Here is a 14,952-nt window from a genome sequence, read left to right as displayed (position 1 = left end):
AATTAACAACTGGATTTGGAAAATTATTACTGTGTAAAAAAAAATGATTTTTTTTTTCAAAATTTTAATTTTGGTCATTAAACTCCATTCCTTACGGGATCTAAAAGGCAAATAATTGAAGTAATATTTCAATTATATTCATGGTTTTACAGCGGATAAAGCCAATGGGTACAAATATAACTCGTAGTACTCGTAAGGAGGACGTGATAGCCCAGTGGATATGACCTCTGCCTCCGATTCCGGAGGGTGTGAGTTCGAATCCGGTCCGGGGCATGCACCTCCAACTTTTCAGTTGTGTGTATTTTAAGAAATTAAATATCACGTGTCTCAAACGGTGAAGAAAAACATCGTGAGGAAACCTGCATGCCAGAGAATTTTCATAATTCTCTGAGTGTTGAAGTCTGCCAATCCGCATTGGGCCAGCGTGGTGGACTATTGGCCTAACCCCTCTCATTCTGAGAGGAGACTCGAGCTCAGCAGTGAACCGAATATGGGTTGATAATGAAGTACTCGTAAGAGGGAGGATTTTTGAACTATGACCCTACCCACCAGGGGCGTAGCTACCGTGGTATCAGCCGTATCAATGATACGGGGCCCCCGGACTACAAAGCAAAAATTAGTAAAATGTAGGTAATCCTCTTTTGTTCCCTGGTCAAGCGTGCGTCAAAAAGTTGGAAACAGCCTGCTAAGGTTAAGTCACTGACACATTTCTTTTAAGCAACCATTTTTTGTTTCTTTTGTGAGATATATTTACCCTTCATTTGGGCCCCTCAACTAATTTTGATACAGGGCCCCACGGCACGCTACGCCACTGTCTACCACTGTCGCTTATGTGGATTGAGTTGAAGTTGTTTAAACTAGTAACAAACACTATAGATGTTAATTTTCATAATCGGGACTAAACAGTTGTTACATCACAAACATTCCAGGTTTAAAAATCTATGATTGTTGACACTTTTTTATAAGGAAGTAAGAAATCCCTGGACCACATGTCTCGACCGGTAGCCGCTCTGGCTAACGAACAATTTAACTTACCATAAAGCACCATAAAGCATTCAGAAAAATTGAGTTTTTAACGAAAAAGTGGCTTTGTTAAACATTTTTTGGCAAAATAATAAAATGATTCCGCGCAGTTGATTTCAGCCGAAGCACCCGCAATTTGCACTACATGTCACGTTGTAGGTACCTGCCCAGTGCGGCTTGTTTGCGAGTCGACAATGCGAGCAGACTTTACGCTATAACTGCATCGTTGGTGGTAGTTACGGATTACGAGGTTCTGGGTTCGAATCTTCTAATCTTGATTTAGAATACAGAGATTTTCTTCTAAGAAATGTTCCAATAAAATTCTCAGCCCAAAGTCGGAAAGCTTAACGGTTCCAACTGAAAACCAGCGCTGCATGCTCTTTTTATTTAAAGAGTATGTAGCATATGCTGAGTTGGGGCCCTTTATTGGGTTATGCCACACATCGCAGGGTATTGTCCTGTCATATTATTTAATATGACAATATTATTTGTTAGCATTATATGATATTATGAGCATATTGTGTTGTGTGGCATAATGCTGTAATAAAGATTTTTTCTTTCTTTCTTTCTTTCTTTCTCTCCATGCCTCGGAGAGCAAGTTAAGCCGCCAGTCCCCGTCGTTAATATATTATCATCATCATCATTATTAACAACTCATATTCGGCTCACTGTTGAGCACGACTCTCCGCTCAGAATGAGTGAGGTTAGGCTAATTGTCCCCCACGCTAGCCCATCGCGGATTGGCAGACTTTACACACGTAGAGACTTGAGAAAATTCTCAGGTATGCAGATTTCCTCACGATGGTGATGATGGGTCTAAGTTTCTTAAAGCCACTTCTTTATGGTGGGAGGCCTGGAATGTGGTGGACCGTTAAAATAGGCTGATAGTGTTGAGGATTTGAGCCATTTTACCATTGAGCTCGTCTCGTTATCAACCCATATACGGCTCACTGCTGAGCTCGAGTCTCCTCTCAGAACGAGAGAGGTTAGGCCAATAGTCCACCACGCTGGCCCAATGCGGATTGGCAGACTTCACACACGCAGAGAATTAAGAAATTCTCTGGTATGCAGGTTTCTTCACGATGTTTTCCGTCTCCGTTAGAGACACGTGATGTTTAATTTCTTAAAATGCACACAACTGAAAAGTTGGAGGTGCATGCCCCGGACCGGATTCGAACCCACACCCTCCGGAATCGGAGGCAGAGGTCATATCCACTGAGCTATCGCGGTTCTTGACCGTTAAGCTATTGGGGCTAAATTACATCAGTACTGTTCATATGTATAATTAATCAGTATTTACAATTTATTTAAGAGAGGGTATCATACAATAAAAAGAGATTTGAGCTGAAGTTGGAATTTACAATGCATGTCACGTCGAACTGTGCGAATTGTTTGTGAAGCGACAACACAAAGTACTGCACGAGCTTTGGTACGCAGTTATTGCTTGTTCGGGCACAGATACGTCGAAATACATCCTACTTTTAAAATGTGATCGGAAAACCTTGTAAATTTTTATTATAACAACTGATTTGTTTAAAAAAAATACGAAATGTAAACCAGTGGTAGAATCTTTACAAATAGTCAAATGACGTATTAAAAATGCTTGTAAACTGAAATAAATGATTTTTTTTATTGAGAAAGAATACAAAAAGGAACTTAAGCTAACTTATTTAAATTAGGTACTTTACTGTAGATTTACTAATTAACTACCTACTATTATTTATCTGTATATTTTAAATGGGTTTATAGCCTGAAATAAAGACTTATTATTATTATTATTATCCTAATAACTATACAAATCATGCCCACGTGGAGTGGTGGCAAGAATACTGGCTGCATTTCCGCGCTGGACAGCCAGGCTGATCCTTTGCGCAAAAAATGAGCCAGCCCTTCTGTCACCAGTCGAATGAATGAATTTTGAATTCTTGAATTTTTATTTTGGAAATATTTATAAGACGATAATATTATTGGCCAAAATACAGCGGGCACCAATAGATTGGAATAGACCGATTAAAAACTCTAGTTTACGGTAATAAAAGTCGCATTATTATGGGTATTGTCAGTTACAAAAAAAGGTGTATTTTCAAAGTCACAACTGTAGAACTTACCACTGAAACGGCCTCCGTGGCGCAGTGGTATGCGCGGTGAATTTACAAGACGGAGGTCCTAGGTTCGATTCCTGGCTGGACCGATTGAAATTTTCATAATTGGTCCAGGCCTGGCTGGTGGGAGGCTTTCGGCCGTGGCTAGTTACCACCCTACCGACAAGGACGTACGCGATTTCGAATTTTCGAAAACGAAAGGGGTGTAGATTTTCATCCTCCTTCTAACAAGTTAGTCCGCTTCCATCTTAGATTGCACCATCACTTACCATCAGGTGAGATTGTAGTCAAGGACTAACTTGTAGAGAATAAAAAAAATAAAAAAGCCAAAGTCAAACCAACTAACTATATGAACAGCTTAACGGGTTAACCAACTATGGGACCCTAAAAAATGATTGGATCCAGTTAATTTAGGGAATCGCACCAATTTACAGCGACGTCACGTAGCACTCAGCGCGGATTGTTTGCGGGACAACGCACAAGTACTGGCGGCGTTTCGCGTTTATTACTTCATTCTTTTGAACAAACAATCGCTTGTTTAAAAAATATCGTTCATATGAATGGCAATATAAAAATTATACTCCTATGTTTTGTTCTCAAATACTGGTGAATACTCTGTGTCTTAAGTTTTTTCTATACTAATATTATAAAGCTGAAAAGTTTGTTTGTTTGTTGGATTGAACGCGCTAATCTCAGGAACTACTGGTCCGATTTGAATTTCGTTCAGTGTTAGATAGCCCATTTATCGAGAAAGGCTATAGGCTACATATTATCCCCATATTCCTACGGGAACGGGAACCACGCGGGTGAAACCGCGCGACGTCAGCTAGTAATCAAATAAAACACGTGGTTTCGCCCGCGTAGTTCCCGTTTCCGTATTAATACGTGGTTTATTTACACTGCTTATTTAGGAAGTCTTCTTAATCGTACACTCTTGGCTGAGTGGTCGTGGTTGCAGCGATGAGCGATGCCTTCTGTGCAATGCTCCGCCACTTTTGGCGATTGGCTGCATTTTGAGTACACTCCGCCAAAAATGACTGTAGCAGCCTTAACTAAATCCGTCCAGCGGGTTGGAGATCGGCCTCTGGATCTTTTGCCTTGGACTTGCCCTTGCACTACCAACCGTTCTATAGAATCATGATTTCTGGAGATGTGGCCAAAGAACTTTAAGACCCGTAAAAGCACAGTCGACGAAAGCCTTTCTTTTATCTTTAGTTCATTGAGAATGGAAATGTTGGTTCTGAATGCTGTCCAAGGAATCCTCAACAAACGCCTCCAACACCACATCTCCAGGGCATCGATCTTGCGACGGTCTTGTGGACGCAAGGACCACGTTTCCGCACCGTAGAGAAAGATTGGAAAGACAAGACACCTCATAAGTCGAACCTTGGTGGTTTTGATGATTCTCCTATCTTTCCAAATCTTACTAAGTTTATCCACTGCCGATCTAGTAATGGCACAACGTCTCCGGATTTCAATCTCACAACCACCAGTATTAGAGATAGTAGAACCCAGATAGATGTAGGTTGGAACAACCTCACAGTTCGCTATTTTGTCAATATCTGGTCTGTTCTGATTGGCGCGGTCCACAATCATTATTTTGGTCTTCTCTCTATTAATGGCAAGTCCAAATTCAAGGCTAATTACTTCTAGACGGGTCAGCAGGTCTTCTATATCCTCTTTAGTTTGTACAAAAAGCGTAGTATCGTCTGCATACCGTAAGTTTGAATTTCGTCCTCCCACAGATATTCCCTTGTCCCAGTTTTCCAGAACCATCCGCATTATGTATTCTGTATAGGTGTTGAAGATAAATTAAGAAGAAAGAGAATTTAGGAAGTGTAAAAACTAAATATACATAAATATATATAATGGAATTAAAGACAAAATTGCGCATGTGTGCGCTCAGTGGTGTAGCTATTTTCGGATCACTTTCTGCGGTGATTTATAGGCACGTAACCTATCTATAGTATAAAATTATTATACAACAACCTGTAAGACAAAATACTGACGAGTGTTTCGTCGTTATCAACCTATTCGGCTCACTGTTGAGCTTAAGTCTCCTCTCAAAATGAGAGGGGTAAGGCCAATAGTCCACCACGCTAGCCCAATGCGGATTGGCAGACTTCACACACGCAGAGAATTAAGATAATTCTTCGACGAGTGCTTACCTTCCCCTATTGTGAACGCCGACTAATAAAACCTTTCTTTAACGTTACTTTCACCCAAATCCCCCGTTTTACACTGCACGTCACGTATCACTCAGTTCCGTTTGTTTGTTGAGCGAAAACCCTAAAGTGCTGTATAAGTTTTTGTTTATCAATTCGCAAAAAACGTGGGATGTCTCCCATACTGTATTTATGTTATTTATGTTCATATGTTATTTCAAACTTCGGTAACTAAGTTTATATACTTGTACTACAAGGTGTTTGCGAAATAGAAGTTAGATGTAATGTAATAGTTTTTTAGTTATTTTGTCATAAGTTTCATCATCATCATCATTGTTAACCCATTTTTCAGCTCACTGCTGAGCTCGAGTCTCCTCTCAGAATGGGTGGGGGGAGACTTCACACACGCAGATAATTAAGAAAATTCTCAGGAGTGCAAGCTTCCTCACGATGTTTTTCCTTCACCGTTTGAGACACGTGATATTTAATTTCTTAAAATGCACAAAACTGAAAAGTTGGAGGTGCATGCCCCGGACCGAATTCGAACCTACACCCTCCGGATTCGTAGGCAGAGGTCATATCCACTGGTCTATCACGGCTCTCATTAGTTTACCTAACGTAAATACTCGTAGTATATGTAGTAATGTATGTAGTAATTTATCGGTTTGACAAGCATGAGCACGCAGTGGCGGGCACTTTATAAATTCAAAAATGTACTGCCTACCCTCAGAATTCATTAACCTATATTAGAGAAGGAATTTTCGATTTAGTATAATTTGCACGTATAGTGCCTATCGTAGTTAAGAGCATTATGCACGCCACTGTGCACGGCACTGTGCATCTAAATAATACTCTTGGGTTAGATGTAGAATTTTTTTTTTCTGTACAAGTTAGCCCTTGACTGCAATCTCACCTGATGGTAAGTGATGATGGAGTCTAAGATGGAAGCGGGCTAACTTGTTAGGAGGAGGATGAAAATCCACACTCCTTTCTGTTTCTACACGACATCGTACCGGAACGCTAAATCGCTTGGCAGCACGTCTCTGTCTTTACTTGTTAGGGTATGGAATAAACTTTCTTTTGAAAGTTACATTTATTTCTATTTTTTATTGCATTATTTAAGGAATCGTTATAATATATCAAAGTAATATTTACTCTTTTAAAAACCACATTTTTCGTATTCCTGCCCATTGTTAACGAAACTCACTATGTCAACTGGGCAATAATATCCACTACCTACCTACTCTATAATATACACAATACACTTAAATTAAACCAGAAATAACAAACGTATGGAGTATATATTTGACTAAAATAATGTAATAGTAAAATGAGTGGTTCCAGTTAATTTTAACCGGAATCACCGTAATACACTCCACATCACGTAGCACTCAGCGCGGCATGTTTGCTAAGCGACAAGCGGCGACAATGCCAAAGTGCCCACTGTAAAAATAAAGCTAATAACAGCTTTTTGAAACTTGAACCTTTGATTTATATTTTTAAATTCATATTTAAAATTGTTATCTTCGTTACCTTCTGGAGAGAAGGTAACGAACTTCTTTTCCCACTAGGCAAAAGAAACAGAGGAAGACCATTGACAAGGTGGGAAGACGAAATTAAAAAACAGCTGGCCCATATTGGTATCAAGTAGCACAGGACAGGGACAATTGGACATCTTTGGAGGAGGCCTTCACCCATTCTGGGGTTCTTGCGTAATAAAAACAAACTATTAATGTACTAACATATATTTAAGTTTTTAATAACCAAATTAATCTAGATTACTAACATAAATTCTGTAAAAAATTATGCAAGAAATTTTTTACAGAATTTATGGCTTTTTATTTATTTATTATTTAAAATTGTATTGCACCTAATGAAAACTAATTTAGTTGTTATTGAAATGTAATCAATAATTTTCATGGTTTCATAATTAAGTTAAAATTGAAAGTTTCTAACGCCTGTCTGAATTGCCCTCAGCAAACATAGCTAGGCATTTCTTATTATCAGTATTATTTAGAACTAACAACTCAGACATACGTACAACATTTCGCTCAAAAGAGTTCAATTGTTTGGACATTTAATTAAATGTGGGGTACGTTTATTATTTTTAAATACAAATTCCTTATCGATTGCCGCCATTTATTTCTAAAAATTGAAAAAAAAAACAAGTAGGTAATGTTGATATTTAAACAAATTTTAAAAAATAAATATATTTACGGCGTTAACACGCTCTGCCTATAGACAAATTTTTAATTTTAGTATTGGGTACCAACTTTGTAAAACTTTATTTATTAACCCAAATCTGCTTTATGATGTCTAGGTCATGAAAGACATTATTGTAACTAAATCAATATTTGCGTGACTTTTCATAATTATCCCTGAAAGGTTCACAATTACTCGACGCCTTTCATTCAGGCCTCATAAAGAAAATTGTATGTTTAACCAAAACTTTTCTTGAAAGGTATTAGTTTAAAATTGATCGCTAATGTTGTTTATTTCATCTACAATACATTCAAATTCCCTATAAAATGTATACAGATATATTTATAGGTACTCTATGTGTAATTAAGTCATTTAAAAGCAAGTGCGATTAGCTGTGCAAGGTTGGAATATTATGAATATTATATACGAGTAAAACTTCAACTGATAATGTAAGTTTTAACAGTTTCCAGTTTTAAATCCGCTTTGTTTATTATTAAACGTAATTCCTCTGTGTCACGTTTAAGCAGTGTATCCGAACAGCACATAAAATTTCCATAACTTATTTGCGCGGAGGTGCGTCGGCTCGTAAATCTCGCGACAAGGGGATTTCTGTTTGTGAAGTTTCTTTTTTTATTTCCACTTTATCTGTAACCCGAAGGTCTGTACTCCCGCGCAACTCGCAAGCCTGCTTAACTTCAATAAATCAATTTGTACGCTTACCCTTACTTAAGCGGCGTTGACACAGGCCAAGTACGCTCGTAGCGAGTAGACTTTTACGAGTGCACTCCTTTACAAGTGTACTACTATAGCGGTTAACAATAACATAATATTAATTATAATTATTGCACGACTCGAGAAGTGGTGTTCTATACTCGAAAAATACGGGCAATTTTCCAAACTTCAAATGCTGCTATAGCATATTTGTATTTTACGTATGCAATGGTATGAACATATGTAAATAAAGATAAATACCTTTTTTAACAGACCTAATACTAGTAAGAAGTAATTAATGAGTTTCTTAATCAGAAAATACCTAATTTTTCTTTTATTTTATAAAATGAGTGATACGAGAAATGCACTTACGTATTATCAAATTTTATATTTCAGTCAATAAATACTGTGAAATACCTAATTTCAAGCTTGTCGGGATTTAATCAAAGAGGTGAGATCTGACAATTTATTTATTTGTAATTTTTTTCAGTTATGATACTAATTACACACTTAATTGTTTTTAGTACACGCCATCTTGATTTCTTACTTACGTACTAGGTACGAGTAGCTTGGAGAAGTGGGACACGCTAGTAAATGTGGATGTCCAATCCTAGTCCACCTTCGTCCGAGTACACTAGGATTGTTCGTTGCCACAATACTAGTTGTGTCCAAGTACTCGCAAATATCCGAGTTCACATGGTCCGAACTTACTAGGACTGTGTCAACTCGGCTTTATACGCTCGCAGAGAAACAAGTTCGGAATGTGTTGGGACCGGCGAATGAAAATGTAATTTCTCCAGCACGAAACATTTACAATGTTGTCATTGTCTAGACGGTAAGCTTTTACTGTTTTTTGTATTCTTAAATAGACAGATTTCAATCTAATGCCTGATTTCGATCCGGTAATATTACAGTGGATGGAAGTATGTCGTGTCTAGTAACATTATCCGTCTACAGTTTAAAATAAAGGTACAGAAATCAGTTGTCATACGAGAACATAGTATGTTATTTTATTCTTTTTTGTTTCTAGATAAAAGAAAAGCTCTTTAGGTGTCTCCATACAGTAAGATAGTATTAATGGGTCAAACATTAGAAGCAAAACCATTCTCTGAAGTTCAATAATTGGACCTGTAATATAGTACCAAAGCTGGTCTGATAATAATAATGTCGGAAGATGGATAGGTTATTTTTTTTACCAGTTAGCCCTTGACTACAATCTCACCTGATGGTAAGTGATGATGCAGTCTAAGATGAAAGCGAGCTAACTTTTCAGGAGTAGGATGAAATCCACACTCCTTTCGGTTTCTACACGACATCGCACCGGAACGCCAAATCGCTTGGCGGTACGTCTTTCTCGATAGGGTGGTAACTAGCCACGGCCGAAGCCTCCCACCAGCCAAAATATCAAATAAAGCTGTAGAGTTTGTGCTCAGTGCCATAGGTATGTTAGAATAATTTTAATGTCATTGCATCATGATCAAAATTGTCGTATTGGGCTACCCTAGATTATTCAACGCAATTAAAACTGCACCAAAATGGAATTTGTTTTCCAACAATTTTCAATAATTATATGCAGTTAACATATGAGCCGCAAAAGTATTATTTATAGTTTATTTACTGAACTCACTAATTAATTTAAATACTAGACTAGTAATTACAAAACAGTTATGAAATTGCTGTCATAATAAATAACCGTCACAACTGAATTATCTTTTTTAGCGTTTATTTATTGATTTAATTCTGGAGCTAAAGCTTATATGTTTAATATTTTGCTACCATTCATTGAGAAACTTTTCGTATCCCAATAATATTATGCACGCGATTATAAAAAAAAATAATTATTATGAAATTCTTTTTTTTTGTCATCTGCTGCTTTTAATTTATCGCTGCATTTCAGTTGTCGGTAAATTTTATTCAGAACACGGATATGCGGTTTTTGTTTAGAAATAAGGTTGTTTATATATTATAGTATAGTATAGATATATAGACCTTAAGCCCACCCCCATTGTAGCAGCGTGGTGGGTCTAAGCTCCATATCCCCTCTCCTATAATAAGTAGTGCTGTATTATAAGCCGTTCAAAATGGGCTGATAATTTTTAGCGTTATCTTTAAGCGTTGTCTGTTCTGTGATAATAACAGATGAATAGGCACTGCAAGAAAATGATCAGAGTAATGTAAACAGTACGTGTTGCATCTCCATATACAATAATAATAAAAATGGTCGTATCACGTAGCAGTACGTCACATCAGCTCGTTTCGTACAGGACACAGCGCTGTGACGTGTCCATTTTACGTCACAAAGTTAGATGTGCCTGTCGTTCTATTTTAAACACGATAACGCCAACTTTCCCGTTCTCGAAATGTGAATACCTTGTTGCGAAAATGTGACTAACGGAAACTGCGCAAGTAACTCGGCTGTCCCGCCTCACACACTCGCCGCCGCCCGCCGAGGAGCACCAAACAATTTCTATTCAAATTTCCTTATAATCTACCGCTATTTTTACGTTTTTATAATGTTTTGTTGCACAGACTGAATTATTACTCACGAAATTATAGAAACAGAATTTTGTATAAGTTTTTGTATTCTTTGTTATTTTCTTTGATGACTTTTATTCGTACTTAAACAACAAAAGCCTTGAGAGTCGTGATAGCCCAGTGGATATGACCTCTGCTTCCCTAGAGTGTGGGATTGAATCCTGTCCGGGGCATGCACCTCTAACTTTTCAGTTGTGTGCATTAAAAATAATTAAATATCACGTGGCTCGTGAAGAAACCTGTATACCAGAAAATTCTCTTAATTATCTGCGTGTGTGAATGCTAATCCGCATTGGGCCAGCGTTGTGGACTATTGGCCTAACCCCTCTCATTCTGAGAGGAGACTCGAGCTCAGAAGTGAGCCGAATATGGGTTGATAACACAAACAACAAAATAAAATACAAAAATAAGTTCGCAAATAAGTTTCAATGTGCAGTCAAAAAAATATTTCATGGAATATATTTTACTTATTTGAGTGTCTGCATATTTTTTACTAGCAAGAACCTCGTGATTTCACCGGCCTGTGCCCATTATCATGGGGATAAAATATAGCCTATGTTGGTTGTTAATGTAGCTTTCTATTGAAAGAAATTTTCAAATTGGTCTGGTAGTTTTTTAATGTATTCGTTACTTACACAAAAATACAAACCTTTCCTCTATATAACATTTGTTTAGATTGTAATTTCCCGTCTTCCAAACGTAGGCTAATTTTATTAAAGGAGGTTTTTTCAAGTTTTACTTAATTTTTAGTTTTTTTTTTGTTCATCAGTTAAAATCTCGGTTAATAAGGCATATAATGTAGCCAAACTAATCAAACTCGCCTTCATAATAATCAAAATCAAATGAATAGTTTAGGCTCTACGCACATACATTTTCTATGTTGTTTTATAATGAGCAAAAAACATTTCATGTAAATAAGGTAAAAAAACCACACAAGAGAACGGGTTACCATCTATTTTCGTTTCAATATTTTTTAACCAAAGACGTTTAAAATAGAAAATATGCAACCGTCGTAAAGTTTTCCATGTAATCAACTTCTCGAAGTTGTATGCTCCTATTTAACAACTTTTCTTTGTTTCTTAAGCTTCGCAACGGGCCGTAATGGTAAATTTATACTGTTGAATAAACAATGCAATCCGTACTTGCATAGATTAATAGTGCAAATAAATCTTGTGGCTCACTCACAATATCGCGTACTTTGAAATGAACAACGGCTATATTATATAATACTATTACCCATTTATTAATAACGGTTTAGAAAACTGTATGACTGCTATAGTACAGTAGGTCTATATGAAAGAGTAAATTATGTCACTTTAATTATCTTTAAGCCCATAATTATACTTAATCCTAGTATTTACCATCCCATCACTCCGTCGGCAGTGGCGAGCAAACCTTAGATGCAAAAATGCCCTGCCTACCCTGAGGACTCATTATAAACTCTGCACTGCATAGAGAATTTTCTATTTTGTACAATTTGTCCACATAGTGCATAGATCGTCAACAATAATAGTATAAGATTGTAGTCAATGGCTAATTTGTAAAGAATAAAAAAAAAGATTGGCAGGTACTACTCGTAACTACTTGTGTTTTCCACATAGAACACCACCCGACCTTTTTGTAATATCCAGATACCTCGTATCAAGTTCTACTACAATATTATTTGTAATTTTTATTATACATACATAGTTACATAGTTAAGTCACCTACACCTATATTTATTTCACAATGAAAACGCCAAACAGTCACACCACTCTAATAAAGTTACAAAATTAAGGCGAAACAAGAGTAAGAAGCTTTCCAGTTAACTTTCGGTTAAAATTAATGAAGATTACAAAATTCACGGCCATTGGGTTCCGCGTTTCAACGAACCTTTGACTTTAACTTGCTTGTTAGACTAAATTGAGAGAAATAATAGCACCCATTTGTTTGGTTTAAATTAGCCCCTTCAATTAATTGATGCAGTTTATTTGAAATGCCCATTTGATACACCAGTTTGTTAATTGAGTGATTGCAGCCGACCACAAACAATCATCACACCTAGAGCGTAACAATTATCTAAATTGAAATTTGTAAATTATAATGCAATGACATTGTCTTGTTAAATATAACGGTACAAAATGGTGATCATCATCATTATCAATCCATATTTGTCTCACTGCTGAGCACGTGTCTTCTCTCAGAATGAAAGGGGTTAGGCCCATAGTCAACCGCGATGGCCCAATGCGGATTGGCAGATATCAAACACGTAGAGAATTAGGAAAACACTCAGGTAAGGAGGTTTCCTCACGATGTTTTTCGTCCATCGTTTTGAGACACGTGATATTCAATTTCTTAAAATGCACGTGACTGAAAAGTTGGACCGATTTCGAACCTCGGTATTTTTGTCAGATGAGAGTATATTTAGGAATCTCACAGCATTAGTTTAATAAAATAGTCTCTTCTTGGTCTTGAAATGTTAGTGGCGGTATAGAGAAGCTTAAATATGTGAGAAAAATTAGAATAATTGCCGGGAAAAACGTAAAAACAACCCTTTTCTATTTCCCATACAAATGTTTAAGAGTCAAGGGGTAGGGGTAGGGATGAAGTGCACATAAGGCAAAGCGAAGCTTGACCGGGAATATTTTAAATTTAGTTACTTAAAATTTATATTTATTATACAAGAGTTTTTATTATCCAGATGTGTATTAATAATATTTTTCAGGGTTCTTACGAAACAAAACAGAAAATTGAAAAATTAAAGATGGATAATTCTTACCTACTTCTTACTAAATTCTTACTCGAATATAAAACATCTCGAGTGAATTCAGGCATGGAACAGCACATTAATAATAATTAAATAATGACTTACATCGTGAAGTTGCTATTCTGTAAACATAGTAAGAATATATAAATAACCTACAATAGCTATAAGAATTCTGCTAATTGTCGCTATCGAAATAACACCTGTAACACCCACGAGGAAGCTTATTAAAGAGTTAACTGCGCTTTAGAATTTCTTCACAAGGAGAAAACGGGAAGCTTACGCTTTCAGTACAGCTTTCTACAGCTCCGAGCGCAAGTAATAGCCTAATTTACTGGCAGATAACTTAATAATACGAACTGATTACTGACTTTTATGTACTTCCTATTATCAAAACAGTAAACTTATTCTATTGATTGTTGTTATTTTTTAATTACATTATTATATAGATTTTAGTATTTAATGCTATATTGACGAATCATCTAAGGATTTGTAAAAAAATAACACAATATGGAATGTTTTAACCAAACCCATCAAAGGCAGGCAAGCAGTGTCTACAAATGACTATGGGTGGAAACCACTTCACATGAGATGACCTGCTTGCTCGTTTGCTCACCGTTTAAGTGTATAATTATATTTAAGTGTAAATATCCATATAGTTGCATCGTCTAAAACTATGATAAACTTTTATAATGATATTAGATGAAAAAAGAGATAGGTTACATAAACCACATTCGATGTTTACAACTGACACACAAAAATTAATTCAACGGTGTTGTCAACGGCACGATGACAGTGCAGCGATTGAGCTCAGGTTTGCTAATTAGCATAGTTTTAACGTGCTACTTGCGGCCCGCGTTTAACCTTTCTACCTCTTTTCTTCTCATATCATTGATATTTTTTTTAAAACTTAAAGTTAGTACTCACTTTCTTCCTTTATGATCGGTGTAAACGATGTGGTTTCTTGCCGCTGGCGGCTGTCTGCTTCGGCCTAGTGAGTTAGTATCCATCACCTGGCTTTCCTTTTATTCTTAAACTTTCCAACGACCACAAGTCTTCACACTTTCAAGTAATAGCGATTTAGTAATACTTATATGGGGTATTTGGAAATATCAACCCATGAAATAAAGTACCAGTCAATTTGTCTTCTCATTACATTAATTATAATGGCGAGCCATCTATGACACTGAAAGATGTTTCCAAAATTTACTCAAATTTCAAACACACGCGAATATTGCCTTAAAGATTTTAAATTTTAATTTATGATTTCTATAATTATTTTACGTTTTTTTTTAATTACTAGATTGCTTACAGCTTAGTTATTTTATTAGGAATCCTTTTAGTCTGTGCCTTTGCAATGTTTTAGAATATAAAAAAGTGCTATTTTACGGTTAAATTACTTATAAGAGTTTAATTTAAAAATTAAATGTGCAATAATCTATTTTTCCTAAGAAATCGTCAACTTTATTAA

General features: G+C 36.4%; 1 protein-coding gene across 1 annotated transcript in view; it reads right to left on the bottom strand.

Moving 5' to 3' along the window:
* The window catches only part of LOC112051153 (zeta-sarcoglycan-like), a 49,671-nt gene extending 34,927 nt beyond the window's left edge, over positions 1-14,744 (bottom strand). The window contains exon 1 of the mRNA XM_024089659.2: positions 14,409-14,744. Within this exon, the coding sequence (XP_023945427.1) occupies positions 14,409-14,491 (83 nt within the window). The 5' untranslated portion in view covers positions 14,492-14,744. The remainder of the gene's footprint in view (positions 1-14,408) is intronic.
* Between the last annotated feature and the right edge of the window lie 208 nt (positions 14,745-14,952).

Source organism: Bicyclus anynana, chromosome 6 (assembly GCF_947172395.1).
Source record: "Bicyclus anynana chromosome 6, ilBicAnyn1.1, whole genome shotgun sequence".
NCBI lineage: Eukaryota > Metazoa > Arthropoda > Insecta > Lepidoptera > Nymphalidae > Bicyclus > Bicyclus anynana.
This window is presented reverse-complemented; position numbering and strand designations above follow the sequence as displayed.